Source organism: Mycena indigotica (genome assembly GCF_014461135.1).
Source record: "Mycena indigotica strain 171206Taipei chromosome Unknown Mind.scaff0012, whole genome shotgun sequence".
In the NCBI taxonomy this organism is placed as follows: domain Eukaryota; kingdom Fungi; phylum Basidiomycota; class Agaricomycetes; order Agaricales; family Mycenaceae; genus Mycena; species Mycena indigotica.
In genome coordinates, this window is record NW_023503011.1 from 2,662,828 (window position 1) to 2,676,204 (window position 13,377).

The 13,377-nt window shown below is 55.8% G+C and overlaps 3 protein-coding genes across 3 annotated transcripts; 1 reads left to right on the forward strand and 2 right to left on the reverse strand.

Moving 5' to 3' along the window:
* Window positions 1-1,161: 1,161 nt before the first annotated feature.
* MIND_01250100 (Acid phosphatase) lies at window positions 1,162-3,389 on the forward strand (the record flags this gene model as incomplete). Its single annotated transcript, XM_037368986.1, has 11 exons — window positions 1,162-1,375; window positions 1,430-1,859; window positions 1,912-1,946; window positions 1,994-2,047; window positions 2,100-2,207; window positions 2,256-2,367; window positions 2,422-2,586; window positions 2,643-2,729; window positions 2,780-2,892; window positions 2,946-3,019; window positions 3,063-3,389. 11 exons carry the CDS (start codon window positions 1,162-1,164, stop codon window positions 3,387-3,389), a joined length of 1,719 nt encoding a protein of 572 aa, XP_037214954.1.
* Window positions 3,042-4,248, reverse strand: MIND_01250200 (uncharacterized protein; the record flags this gene model as incomplete). Its single annotated transcript, XM_037368987.1, has 7 exons — window positions 3,042-3,436; window positions 3,506-3,517; window positions 3,583-3,665; window positions 3,709-3,767; window positions 3,818-3,872; window positions 3,924-4,048; window positions 4,233-4,248. The coding sequence occupies 7 exons, from the start codon at window positions 4,246-4,248 to the stop codon at window positions 3,400-3,402; spliced, it is 387 nt and encodes a 128-aa protein (XP_037214955.1). The 3' UTR covers window positions 3,042-3,399.
* Window positions 4,249-10,718: 6,470 nt separating this feature from the next.
* MIND_01250300 (Short-chain dehydrogenase/reductase family protein) lies at window positions 10,719-11,999 on the reverse strand (the record flags this gene model as incomplete). The annotated part of the gene is made up of 7 exons (XM_037368988.1): window positions 10,719-10,781; window positions 10,834-10,939; window positions 10,991-11,123; window positions 11,172-11,529; window positions 11,582-11,717; window positions 11,765-11,867; window positions 11,915-11,999. The coding sequence occupies 7 exons, from the start codon at window positions 11,997-11,999 to the stop codon at window positions 10,719-10,721; spliced, it is 984 nt and encodes a 327-aa protein (XP_037214956.1).
* Window positions 12,000-13,377: the final 1,378 nt, after the last annotated feature.

The following is a 13,377-nucleotide window of genomic DNA, read 5'->3' on the forward strand; positions in this document are numbered from 1 at the left end:
CACTTGTGGGGAGCTTTCATTTAGCTAGGCATTCACAGTAAATCATTAGGTTGGGTTAAACTGTGGTATGAGCCAGTGATATTCAATGTTTCTCAATCTGTTGCAGCCTATAATGTGGAATGAAATGTAAGAATTAAGTACACTTACGTATACAGTAGCAGCTTTGGCCTGAGCTGCTTTCAGCCGAACCATTTTGTCGCACTTGTCCACATCCTGTGACAAACAAATTTTTTTTTGTTGGATCAGCCAGGGGCGTGACATATGACTGACAAAACAATTTAAATACTACAGTACTTCAACAAGTTAAGCAAAGACTAAAGCATATATATCCTGTTTATTGCTATAGTAAACTGTCGACGTCACGTCACAGTATCAAGTGATATAAGTACATTTACTATAGTAGCTTAAAACTTTTTAAAAGCAAATATTCCAATCACAAGCCATATAACAAAATATACAGTATACATATACAGAAGCAGTAGTGTACAGTATTTTAATTTTTTGAATACTTCATGATGTATGGCTGTGCCCAATATATGTTTCTCTTAGTCATGTGCATCTGGCGAAACTTTGCCTAACCCTTAAAGGCAATTTTTCAAACTGACTCTGAACTAAAGTTGCCAGTGGGAATTTGGAAAGGCACAACAAACATGTGATATATGCACCATGGGGGTGAGGAAATAATTGAAATAGTATAGTATATGTATATAACACGGGCATTATCCAGAATCTTACAATTCCCTTTCTTTTCTCTTTCCTTTTTGGGAGAATTTTTGCTTAATTCTTTTGGGCAACCACAAAACACCAATACATGTCGGACATGTCGCATGGTCTTATCGTCCTGACAAGCTTCGATTATGATCATCAGTGCCGTCATCCGGCTGATCGCGCGATCTCAGCCGAGATGACAAATCTTCTGCTCTTCTCTTCTGCACCACCATGCCGGCGCTTCTTCATACACGGTACCAAATGCCGCTTCTCTCCGGAGTCTATGCACCAATGCGTTCCTGACCAGACCTCAATTACCCTTCACGACCGCCGCCGCATGTGGAACAGCGAACACTATTTTTAGCTCGACAAGCGCACGTTCGCCTTAACGTACAATCGTACGACGCACACACACTTTTTCACCAATAAAAGAGCCAGTCATCCCGGCTTCTCATGGCCCCGCTTCACGCGATGCTGCTTCCCGTCGCTTCGCTCGTCCTCCTCTCTGCCCAGTTAGCTTCTGGCACGACTGACAAGGCCTCAAAAGCATCCTCCTTCGTTGGGTCGACCCAGACCTTCGCGTTCCCGCCAACTGGAGCAAGCGTGACCGAAAACGCTTCGGACTTTCCGGATGGGACCCAAATCAACGTGTTTGGGCCAACTCCAAGTGCGCTCCCTGCTCGTTTATCCTCCGAGTTTGCGACTGACTTCAACTGCTTAGCCGGCGACGAAGCCTTGGCAATTGCCACCGCCCCCGTCTCTCCTGTCTACGACAATACGTTCCCGCTTGTCGAGCCCGGAACGGAGGACCACGCGCCGTCTTTGTCTGGCTTCTCGGTCATCCATTCCTGGGGTAACCTCTCGCCATTCCGCTCGCCGTCTTCCTCTTCGGCTTCAACAAAATCAGCATTTGGCGTCGCAAATGGCTCGCCGCGCCTGCCCGCTGGGTGCTCCCTCAACCAGGTCCATCTTCTTCACCGCCATGGCGCGCGATACCCAACAACCGGGGCTGCGCCGTCGAAGTTCGCCGCTGCTCTCAATGCTGTTGCAGCCTCTGGAAAGCTCAGCGCTAGCGGGCCGCTCGCCTTTTTGAATACTTGGACATATAAACTCGGAGCAGAAATACTCACGCCGTTCGGGAGGGGTCAAATGTGCGTGTGTTCTGCGTTCGGATGCGTGGGACGGAGAGCTAATTATAAACAGGTTCGAACTGGGTGTGGGATTCCGCGTCAAATATGGCGAGTTTTGATCCTTCGGCGGCCGTGCCTCGACTAACTCCGTTCAGGCGACCTTCTGAAAGGCTTCAGCAAGCTGCCCGTCTGGCGCACGACTTCCGAGGGTAGGATTCCTCCGACCGTGGCGCACTCCTGAATCTGATTGCTTTCCTATAGAACGCATGCTTGATTCGGCGCTTCATTTTGCCGCCGGCTTCTTCGGCGTGCAGGACTTTGCGAAGGATTACCACCAGCTCATCGAGATCGAGGCGCTGGGGTTCAACAGTACGCATTTTCTCCTATGAGATCTCAGACTGGATGGGATTTTAACAGGCACCTTGGCTCCGTATGAGCAATGTGCCAATGCGAACAACGCCGTCGCGGGTATCGCAAGTAATTTTACCAATGCGTGGGCAGAGGTTTACCTCAAAAACGCTCAAAAGCGGTGCGTCGTCCACCCATTCGACCTATCTGTTTGACGAAGCTTATTTCATCTCAGCCTCGCGCCGCACTTGTCTGGCCTGGCGCTGAACGCGACGTGGCTGTTCGCTATGCAACAAACGTGCGCATACGAGACTGTTGCGCTTGGCTACTCCGCGTTCTGCGACCTGTTCACGGAGGAGGAGTGGAATGGATATGAGTACTCGGTGGACTTATCCTTCTGGTACGTTTCTTTCCCCCACTGGCATCGGCCTCCTCTCAGGAACTTAATTTCTACAGGTATGACAACGGGCCTGGAAACCCGGCGGTCGCGGCACAAGGTGTTGGATGGGTGCAAGAGCTGGTGTCTCGGCTGAGTGGGGAACGGTACATTCCTCTCTCCTATCCGGGGGAGCCCTTTCTGAGACACCGCCCAGCATTGCAGCATCGACGACAACAACGAACGCGACCATCGTGGGCAGCAACATCACCTTCCCACTGGACCAGCCAATTTACGTCGACGCGACTCACGACACGGTTATAAGCGCAAGTTCGTCCAGTCCCAGGATCGGCCCTCATTTTTGTTGACGCTGATGGTTGCAGTCGTTGTGGCTATGAACTTCACCAGCATGGCACGGACAGGACCCCTCCCCTCTACACACATACCAAAAGATCGTGTATGTGCTAGTCCTTTGCAATTCAACTGATTAATCGTCTCAGTCGTATATTGTGAACCAAATCTCGCCGTTTGGCGCGAATCTCGTTGGCCAAGTCCTCTCCTGCCCCTCCCCCGCCTCCCCTGCGTCTTCTCCAACGCACATCCGCTGGTTGCTCAACGATGCCGTCGTTCCGCTGACCGGCATTGCGGGCTGCGCGGCCTCCACATCGGGCCTCTGCCCGCTCAAGGCCTTCGTTGCGGGGATGAAGCAGCGCATACGGGAGATCGACTTTGCAGAGGGGTGCTTCGGGAATTTTACCGTGCCCAACCCAGATTTGTTGGTCGGCGGTATGATTGGCGGGCCCGCGGCGAGGAAGATTGCCGCATGAGCCACAGCATTCATGGAGGACAGCCGTGTACTGACAAATGTGGACGTCTATTTGAATTCGTGAGTAGGACCGCGGGGACAGGTGAATGGAGCCCAGAATGCCAATGAATTACCCACATATGTAAGTAACTGCTTTGCTCGAAACACTCGGCGTTAGGGAGGATGAACTTGAAATGAGGGCGGAGACAACACACCTCCGAGTCGTAAAACTCATTTCTCTGTTGTCTGCCCGCCTCCATACCCTATCCCTTCCCATAAGTAGTACCCATCTCCTACACTATGCAGTCGCATGAATGTCTGCGGCGGCCTGTGGGACCGACTCGGAACGGACGACTAGTTGGCCCTGAATTCTTTCGCGCGAGCGCGGGATACACATACACTGTCCAGATCAAGTCAATGTTATTGTGAGGCTTGAGCTCGAGAGCGTACAAGGCTGTTTTCGCGATTTGTGATGTTTAATCGTTGGGTAGAACGACTTGTGGAACTTGTGCGATGTGAGTATGAGTGCGTCGCTGCAGCGGGGTTGTAGCGCAACGATGCCAGTGGTTGATAGTGTATATAGTGTAGTGTTGTCTAGGGCCGGGCTGCCCTGCCAAGCCCTGTTTAGGGCCGGGCTTGCCAGGGCTCGGGCTTGGGAGGAAGCCGAGCCCCGGCCCTCGGCTAAGGCGGGGCTTGGAGGGCTTGGGGCCTGAAGCCCTCCTTAAAGCCCCACCCCAGGGCCGGGCCTGGGCCGGGCTTCCGAGGGCTTGGCCGGGCTGGGCTTCAGGGCTTGGGCCCGGCCCTAGTCAACACTAATATAGTGTAAATGTCGGCTTGGGCTTTGCTGTTGTTCATGTACACTTACCAATTTGTAACATCATCAGGAAAAAGCTCCCTGAGAAATTGTTTCAAATTTCATAAAATTTCTGTTGGCTAAGAAATCTTTTTCAAAATTTTACTAAATTTGATGAAATTGTCCAAAAAATCTGGAAATTGTTGAAAATATACTTAGTACAGAGTGGGGTAATAGTAATGTTCGTGAGCGGGCGCGTGATTCACTTTCTTGAGAACATTTTACTGGGTCGAATGTTAGGCTACACCTGTGTAGCTCGAAATATTTATGTTACCAAAAGTCTCGACCCCGACTTATGATAAGGATATAATTTACTCGGCTCTGATAGCCGAGTCATTTGACGCTGTCACTGTCACGCTCGCAGCCCTGTCTCTTCTAAGTAGCGGCGGCATATATGGAGATGCAGCAACTGCACTACGTCTCGACATCGAAGAACTGGTTAATCTTGACACCCCCAAACTGCTTGCGCGATATGACGGAAAGCCTCTGGCACCAATTACTCAGAAACAGGTACAACAAAAGGAACAGGCTGCGAAGGAATGGGTTGCGGTGAAGTTGGATGCCAAAGCTCGGATGTGGTAGGCTCTCCTTCTTGGTCGTAGATCAAAAAACCATCAATACATCATTAATACCATCAATACCCATCAATACAATCAATACATTGATTAATACTGATACTGGTACAATACCATACGACCGTGGCTGGCTATTGATACCGTATCAATACCAGGCTAAAATCGATCAATCCCCAGCCCTACTTCTAACCACGATGAGCTTGGCGATATTTCCTCCCGAGCTCGACGACCTCTTCATCCAACACCTGCACGACGACGTACCCTCTCTCGCAGCCTGTGGGCTCGTGAATAGAGGCTGGCTTGCGCTGAGCCGCCCACTCCTGTTCGGCGAAGTGGTGCTGCGGGACAAGAACTACGACCCATTTCTCGAGCTGTTGACGACCCCGGAGGCGCTCACGTTCCTCCCGCACGTCCACACATTGTCGATCAACCGACCTGACACGGACCTTGACTCTGCGGACGCCTTCCGTGACCTGGTCCCGCGACTGGCGGCGCTCTCGCACGTGCGCCGCCTACATCTGTGCTTCGTGTCTTGGGTCGGGGTTCCGACTGAAGCGCTTGACATGCTCGCTAACGTCTTTCCAAATCTCGTCAAGATTGTCTCGATATTCACGACCTTCGGCTCACCGGCCGACTTTACGGCGCTCGTCGGCCGACTCGTGCATTTGGAAGAAGTCGCGGTGCAAGGGGCGTTCTTGACTGACGGAGACGAGACATCTGCGGCTCACGACGGTGCATTGCCACCACCAACCACCCTTGCCGTAGTTCGGACGAAGATACGTTCCGACGACGGCAATCCATTCGGGTATATCGCGCGGTGGCTTGCCAATTCCCCTCCAGCGGCCTTCCGCACCCTGGAAGCAGGCACACTCTGGCCCTCCGCTCTCCCTGCCGTAGGGGCACTGCTTGCCGCCGTCGGGCCCAATCTCCGACAACTCGATTTAGCGCTGCTGAATCACGTCACCGAGCAAGAGGCGCGCACACATCTCCCGCTTGCTGTGCATGCCCCGCATCTGGCCGACTTGACACTTCACATCGGCCTGCGTCGTTTCCACGCGCCAAGCCGTACCCGCCTGCATGCGCCGTGGGCCCTGCTCGCAACCGCAACAAAGGCGCTGCAAACGCTGACGCTCGTTCTGACGATCGATTACATCTACATGCTCGACGCGCTCGACTGGGCGCACCTCAACAGCGAGCTGCGGCGGCTTGAGAATCTGCAAACAATCAGCTTTTTGGTCCACTGCCACAACACGATTACCGATCCAGAGAAGCTGGTTGGGCCGAATATCAGAGGACGCGTAGACGCGGATGTTGCACGTAGGGTGAAGGTTGAGGTCGAGGTGCTGCTGTCGGCGCGGATGTTTACACGGCTGAATAATTGAACGTATAGTTTGCAGAAAGTTATCGGATGTCAGTGTGGGTACTCAAAGAGATGCGGAAGCACACTTGCACATTTCCCAGAGACGCCGTGTATTTGGATCTGGGTACGCCGTTGTTGAGTCCTCGATCGTCTCGGGAGTGCGCAATATCCAGGTTTAACTCATTGTTCGGGAGTCTTGTTTTACTCGCTGATTTCCGCCTCGACTCTGGTTCACTGCCCGTGCTCGTGGTGTTATCGAGTCAAGTCCTCCTTTTGCATAAGGGAAATGAGATGAAAGTCAGCTTTCGTGGAGCTGGTAATGGAGGGCGAGAACGCACCATAATCCAAGTATATGCCGAGTCTCCAAATTGTCTCCAACTTATCTGTAGACCGCGCGTGCGTGGGCTACTGCGCGCAAGCCACTGGGTCGGCAAGCCCGCGAAAGTCTCGGAGGAGGCAGCGGCGAGAGAGAGGTCGCAGCGGCGACACAGCTGGACAGACTCATCCAGCGGTCTCAGCCTCCACTCCAAGAAAGCGGCGTTCGTCTTGGTCCATCGTCGTCGTCGTCAAGGAAGAAAAAAAATGACGTAAGGCGGCGGTAACGCGGTCACGACCTCCGCGGTCCTTGCTCTTGCCGCCCATGGCCACAAACGCCGCCCACCCATTCGCCCCCGCTCCGCCTAACGAGACCGCACCCAGACCCGACGTCGTGCTCCGCAGCAGCGACGTCCCGCCCACCGACTTTTCCGTGCACAAGGCCGTGCTGGCGCTCGCTTCTCCCGTCTTCGCCGACATGTTTTCGCTGGCGCAGCGGCCTGGACCCGCTGTGACGACTGACGGAAACGAGGCACTGCCTGTCGTCGATGTTTCTGAGCGAGCGGCTGTTCTAGACAAGGCACTGCGCTTCTTGTACCCGAATGGCTCGTTCTTTTTGGATGGAGAAGACCACTCGATGTACCCCCTGGACGACCTGCGTCTAGTTCTGGAGGCCTTGATTTCCAAATACCAAGTAGATTCCGTGGCGCCCCTCGGAAAACGTTTGCTCCGCGAACATCTGTCCTCAACGACCAATGCTGACGTTGTCGGGGTTTTTGTTGTCGCATGTGGACTGCGTTGGCACGACATTGCGAGAGAAGCAGCATGGACGACCCTTCGACTCCCGCTCCGCGAGTTCGTCAATCTCCCCCCAGGAAGCAGCCGCAACCAGCCTCTTTCCAACTCCAACACACCAACCGCCCTCACAGGCTCGCCTCTCCTCGAACACCTCTCCCCTCGTCGACCTACCCCGCGCTCCTCACGTATCACGCCACCTGCGCCTCTCTCGCTGCCAACGCGACAACGTTGCTGCTCTGGCTTCCCTCGGAATCTGTCCCCGGGGCCGACTGCACCAACTGGAACCACCCCGCGCCCTGTCCGCGCATGGGCCACTGGACCTTTGCCGGCAAAACTCTCGCTCCGGCGACGCGCTGGTTCGCCGTGACGCTCGACTGGCTTGGCGAGCGGCTGCTGAAGGCGCCGTTACTGCCGTTCGACACACAGCTAAATGACGCGGGAGAGCTGCTCGTCGGCGCTGTCCGCGAGATCGGCGACTGCGAGTCGTGTCGGCGGGACGGGTTCCCGGTGTTGGTAAAGTTTCTGCGGCTGTTGCGGAAGCGTGTGGAGGGAGAGCTGAGGAAAGTGAATGCGCTCGCTGCGCTCTCGTGTGTGGACCGTGGCTGACGCTTAGCAGGTTGATATCGTTCTAGATCTCTGAATTACCGTACAAAACGAACGTAAGGAAGCCTGAAGTAAGCTCGGCATGAATTTTCCTGCAATCTCAATTTTTGCAGGTAGATATCGTGCTTGATCTTGAAAGAGAGCTCGAGTACCCTTCGGAAGTTGGAACTATGTCGTCGTGTGCCACAGCTTCCGGTCCGATATCGATAAGTCCCATCCGACATTCCTCGACAAATACTTTGTTTTAGACAGCCTTCTACCGAGCAACCTTCCGATTGGCTGGCTTCCACAGCAATGTTGACACCGTGTCCCGAAGGCCGTGTCTGTGGACGCGCCTCGTTGACCGTGCGATGATACTGCCAGTGATGACACTCTCAGCACGTATCAGAACCTTTGCGGAGGCATTTGTACATCCATGCTGATCGTCCTCCATGAGTGACGAGTACTTATTGTGCCCTGATCGCGCTGAATCTGTGCGTTGTCCTGTTTCCCGATTCCTCGCACGGTGATGATTTCCTTGTAAACATTGTGCCTGAGCCAGCGACGATCGATTGCAATCTGAGGGCTTAGTGATGGCTGCGGTCGAATTCAAAGAAGCTCTTGCGTCAAAGCAATCTTCCAGATCTCGATCTGGCTGCCAACCGGTCAATATGAATTGACCGCGGATAGGTAGGTCAGGAAAGCTTCCGGGGCTTCGTTCACACCGCCGTATCTTCCTTGCTCTCTCCCTCCATCGACTTGCCCATGTCCTTCCAACTACCCTTCGAGGCCGACCCCTATAGAACCTATATGTTCATACCACCGCTGAAGTTCATATCACGGGAGGACGCGAAGCGTTGGACTATTCCTCGCTCACTCTTGTATGTAGATGACCTCGATCGATGTCTACTGTGTCTTGCTTTCGTTGACCAGCACTTAGTAATGGAGGGACCCAGCGATCTTTCTTTTCACAGAGCAAAAATATTGCGGTTACTGGTGGGACGTTTATCATAGACAATCGACGCTTTTTTGGAACTCAGCCACATAAACCAAAAATTGGTTTGAATTTTTTTCCCATCCTATACCAGATCTAGATGTTGTCTGATGAGACTTCGCATATGGGCGTGGCCAAACGGCGTGGGCCTGCGCCAATGGGCGTGCACGCCCGTGATGGCGTGGGCGTGGCGTGGGCGGGCGTGGGACCCTCCGCAGAGGCTATGTCCCCTACTATGGCGGCGACCGCGAAGCCTCGACGACCGTTATGCGGCGGTCACTTGTCCGCATCACCGTGGAGGCTTCAATCAAAACACATCAAAATGTGCTGATCGTCGTCAACCACGGTGCCAAGATGTCTTGGCCAAGCTGTCTCAAAATTGAGCAAGTGCTCAACATGAGCTCAAGGGTGCGCAAGGGTGCGTCGGCCCGCCAAGAGTTACTGGCCGCGGCCGCGGTCGATGCTGCACCCGCGCCCGCCCCTGCGCCAGCCTCCAGGCCAGACAGTGGCCGCCGCAGCTTAGTCTCCCGCCCGGGCTATGGCTCGTTCTCTTTCCCGGCGCACCGGCGACACGTTCCCGCTGGTGCTCGTCGTTGTCGTCAGCTGCGCCGTCGGTCTGCGTCGGTCGCGGGTTGGGTCTGGCACGGTCCGGACGGCGTATGGTCGGTGGCCGCCAGCTCGCACGGTTCGCAGATCTCGCCGCCGACTGAAGATAGTGTGGTATGAAGCCTTCCAGCTCCTTTAAAATCCTGTAACAAGTCTTAATACTTGCGCTATATAGAAGCCCACGCCCGTTTGTCCGGTGTGCCAAGCGGGACAAACGGGCGTGCCAAGCCGACCAATGGGCGTGGCACGCCTGATGGACGGGCGTGGGCTTTGATCGTCAGCCAAATCCCACGCCCACGCCCATCCACGCCCGTTGGCGCAGGCCCACGCCCATCGGGCACGCCCAAAAGTGAGCTCTCGGGTGAGAGATCGCATATGGGCGTGGCCAAACGGCGTGGGCCTGCGCCAACGGGCGTGCACGCCCGTGATGGCGTGGGCGTGGCGTGGGCGGGCGTGGGACGCTGTCGGCGCCTTACTGTCGGCAACAAGTAAGCTATTACCATAGCTCGATGTCCGTTTGAAAGCACTCCATCATCTGAATGCGCCTGTCGACTGTAATTTCCAGCGATCAAAGATCTTTGATCGTCGCCTTCCACGATGCCAAGCTGTCTTGGCAAGCCTCTCGACCTCTACGCAGGCTCCTTGCAAGCTCTAAGGCTTGTGCCAGCTGTGCGTGTGGACGGCAGGATTGCAGGCTCGCGAGCGCGCTGAGTCGGCGCAGGCCGGGGCAAGCCCGGGGCCTGGAACCCGGGCACAGCGTCGACACACCCATGACCGCCCCTGCGCCAGACCGGACCCACCGTAGCCTGCTCTCCTGAGCTGGCGCTCGTCGCCGTCGTCTGCTGCGCCGTTGGCGTGCCAGTGGAGCTATTGTCCGCTCCGACTCGGAGTCGGTCAGTGGCGGGTCTGGCACAGTCCGGCCGGCCTCGTCGACTGAAGGATGGAGCCGTACGAAGCCCTTTAAAAGCCTTCAGACAAGTCAGAGGACTGACTATATCAAGGCCCACGCCCGTTTGTCCGGCGTGCCAAGCAGGACAAACGGGCGTGCCAAGCCGACCAATGGGCGTGGCCTGATGGACGGGCGTGGGCTTTGATCGCCCGCCAAAACCCACGCCCACGCCCATCCACGCCCGTTGGCGCAGGCCCACGCCCATCGGGCACGCCCGAAAGTGAACTCTCCAATTGGGTTTTTCCTCCAAGTTTATTATGCTCGTGTCAGAGACCTGATGATACACCGACATCCACACAAATGGCTGGCCGACTCAAATTCAAAATGCAAACTTCTCCCCCACAAGCTCCTCCGTCGCCTCCCACAGCCTCCTCGCGATTTCCTGCGCCCAAATCAGTACGCCGAATAATAAAGGCAAAACCAGCGGGGCATACCGGGTCCGTGCTGTGCGGCGCGGCGCCGTTCTCGGAGATGGCGCAGTCGTCGAGGTACGCGCCCGGCCGGTCGGCGATCCGCGGGTCGAACGCCGCGACGACGGTGCTGTTGGCATTCAGGCCAATGCTCAGATGTTGAAGGGGCACAAATACGCACGTGGCGGCGCCCTGCGCGATTGTCTTCCACGAGAGCTGTTCGGTGGGGGTGGGCTTGGCGTCCTTGTCGAGCGCGCCGAGGGCCTGGAAGAACGGGATGGCGAGGGGCGTGACGAGCATGTTGGTGTAGATCACTGGGGAGATGTCAGGGCCATTCTTCAATAGTAAAGGGGCAGGCTTACGCCCGGGATGCAGACTATACGTCTTCACCCGCCCGCCCGTGCGGCGTAGCAGCTCCACACTCGTGAGCACGTTCGCGGTCTTCACCTGGTGGTACACCGTCGGCGCGTCGTATTTCTTTTCATCAGGCTTCACCAGCATGTCGAAGTCGACGCCCTTCCCGCCCTCAAGCGCCTGCGCGATGCTGGACACGAAGATCGCACGTGGCGTGTGCTCGGCGGAGGCGGAGGCCAGGAGCTTCGGCACGAGGAGGTGGGTCAGCAGGAACGGGCCGACGTGCCCCGTCGCGAGCTGGCTCTCGATTCCGTCGGCAGACAGCGAGAAGTCGCACCATGGCTTGGCGGCGTTGTTGATAAGGACCTGAGTTTTCCATGTCAGGAGGTTGCGAGTGAGAAGCTGCATCGTTGCGCACGTGGATGGGCTCAGTATATGCATTCACTTCTGCGGCGGCTTTGCGAACAGCGGCGAGAGACGCAAGGTCGACGTTGAGGGTGCGGATGTTCGCGCTGGGGACGCTCTTGCGGATGCCCTCTGCCGCTAGGTTCAGCCTCGCGAAATGTCAGCGGTGTATTAAAACAACCCAAAGACGACACACCGCTCATCGCTGTGCCCCGTAATGACCACCAGCCTCGCATGCTTGGCGATCACACGCGCGGTCTCGAAGCCGATCCCGTTGAGCGACGTCCCAGTGACGATTACTGCTCTATGTCAGCGACTACCGCCCACCACGGGTCAGCGCACGCACCGTTCTTCCCGCGGATGCTCTCCGCGAGCGCGTCGGCGGCCTCTTCGGCGGTGGTCGCAGCGGAAAACGGGGGGAGGGCAGCCATTGAATGGCACCAGCGTCAAGCCAGGCTTTATACATTCCCGGGTATCCCGCGCCGGGGTGCTTTGTAAGTGACGAGTGCTTGCTGACTGAGCCTGCGAGCACTGAGTAAACAAGCCGTGCCGGGCAGGAACGGGGGCCTGGGCCCGGGCGCAGGGTTGCGGCGGATCCGCGTAGATCCGCGGTCTTGTAGTAATCCATGCGCCAATACCATCGTGTCTGAGCAAATCCTTGGCGGTGGTCGAGTGGTGGTACGAAGCAAAAGACGTGTCACGCAGTCACAGCGTTACGTACGCGAGGCGGTGCTTACGCGGCTTCCTTTTCGCGTCGTTCGCTGGCACCCGGGCGGGTGGCAGAACGACGGGGCAGAACGCCGCAGTGTCCTCTGTCCGGCTCGCGTTCAACGCCCTAGTTGTTTGCAGCGGCAGCCGACGGGCCCGGGCTGGTGCTCAGTTACAGGGCCCGGACAGTCGTCTACGCGTGGTGTCACGGTGCGTGGTCCTGTTGCTACAATGGCTTTAACTGCTTTACTGACTATGCTTTCCACCTGGCTCCTGGCTACCGTTCTAGAACAGTTCAAGCCCCCGCTGCTCCCGTAGCTTCTGCGTCTCTCGCCTGGCGCCATAGGACAACTTAAAAAACGTTTATGACAGCGCTCAGGCAATGATGCTGGCTTTTCAGCCAGATATGCGGTGGGCAAGTGTTTCGGTCCGGGACCTAGGCTCCCGTTGGGAATCTTCGCCGCTTCACTGGCAGCACTGACGGCCTGAGAGTGCCTGTGCTACTGCGAGTTCGTCAGTGCGACAGCCCGAATCCGATTGGACAACGTGCCAACGGGAGTGCATGTGTGCACCTCGTTGTTCGTGCGATGATGATGCTCTTCATACCTTCCCAGGTGGTGTCGTGAACGTTTCCGGGGCTCCGTGCCGACACAGCCTGAGCATCGAGTTCTTTGCCTCCTTCTCATCGATTCGTCTGCATTATGCCCGCTCCCTCCATCGATTTCGTCGAAGTCCAATCACCTATCTCTGAATATCCTTCCCAATATTCATGTGCATCCGAAGGAAATTGACTCTTCAAAACTCCAGCTGCTCAACCAAATTGTGGTCTGCAAACATAGTCGACTCCACGGGGCAGATCTCGATGGGCGAGCAGTGATTGTGAGAGTGTATAACCTGGATCCGAGATCGTTCTGGTGCAGAGAATGTATGTGTCTCCAACAAAATGTCATTTTGGCTCATAGTACATCTGTAGCGCCGAAAGCGGGATATTGAATTTAATGCGGGAATGTTGTTGGTTACCCTTGCTGCGACGCTTGCTTCATATCTCACACTAGGGCTCCAACTAATTACTATCCATATACACTCCAAGGCTGTATTGTA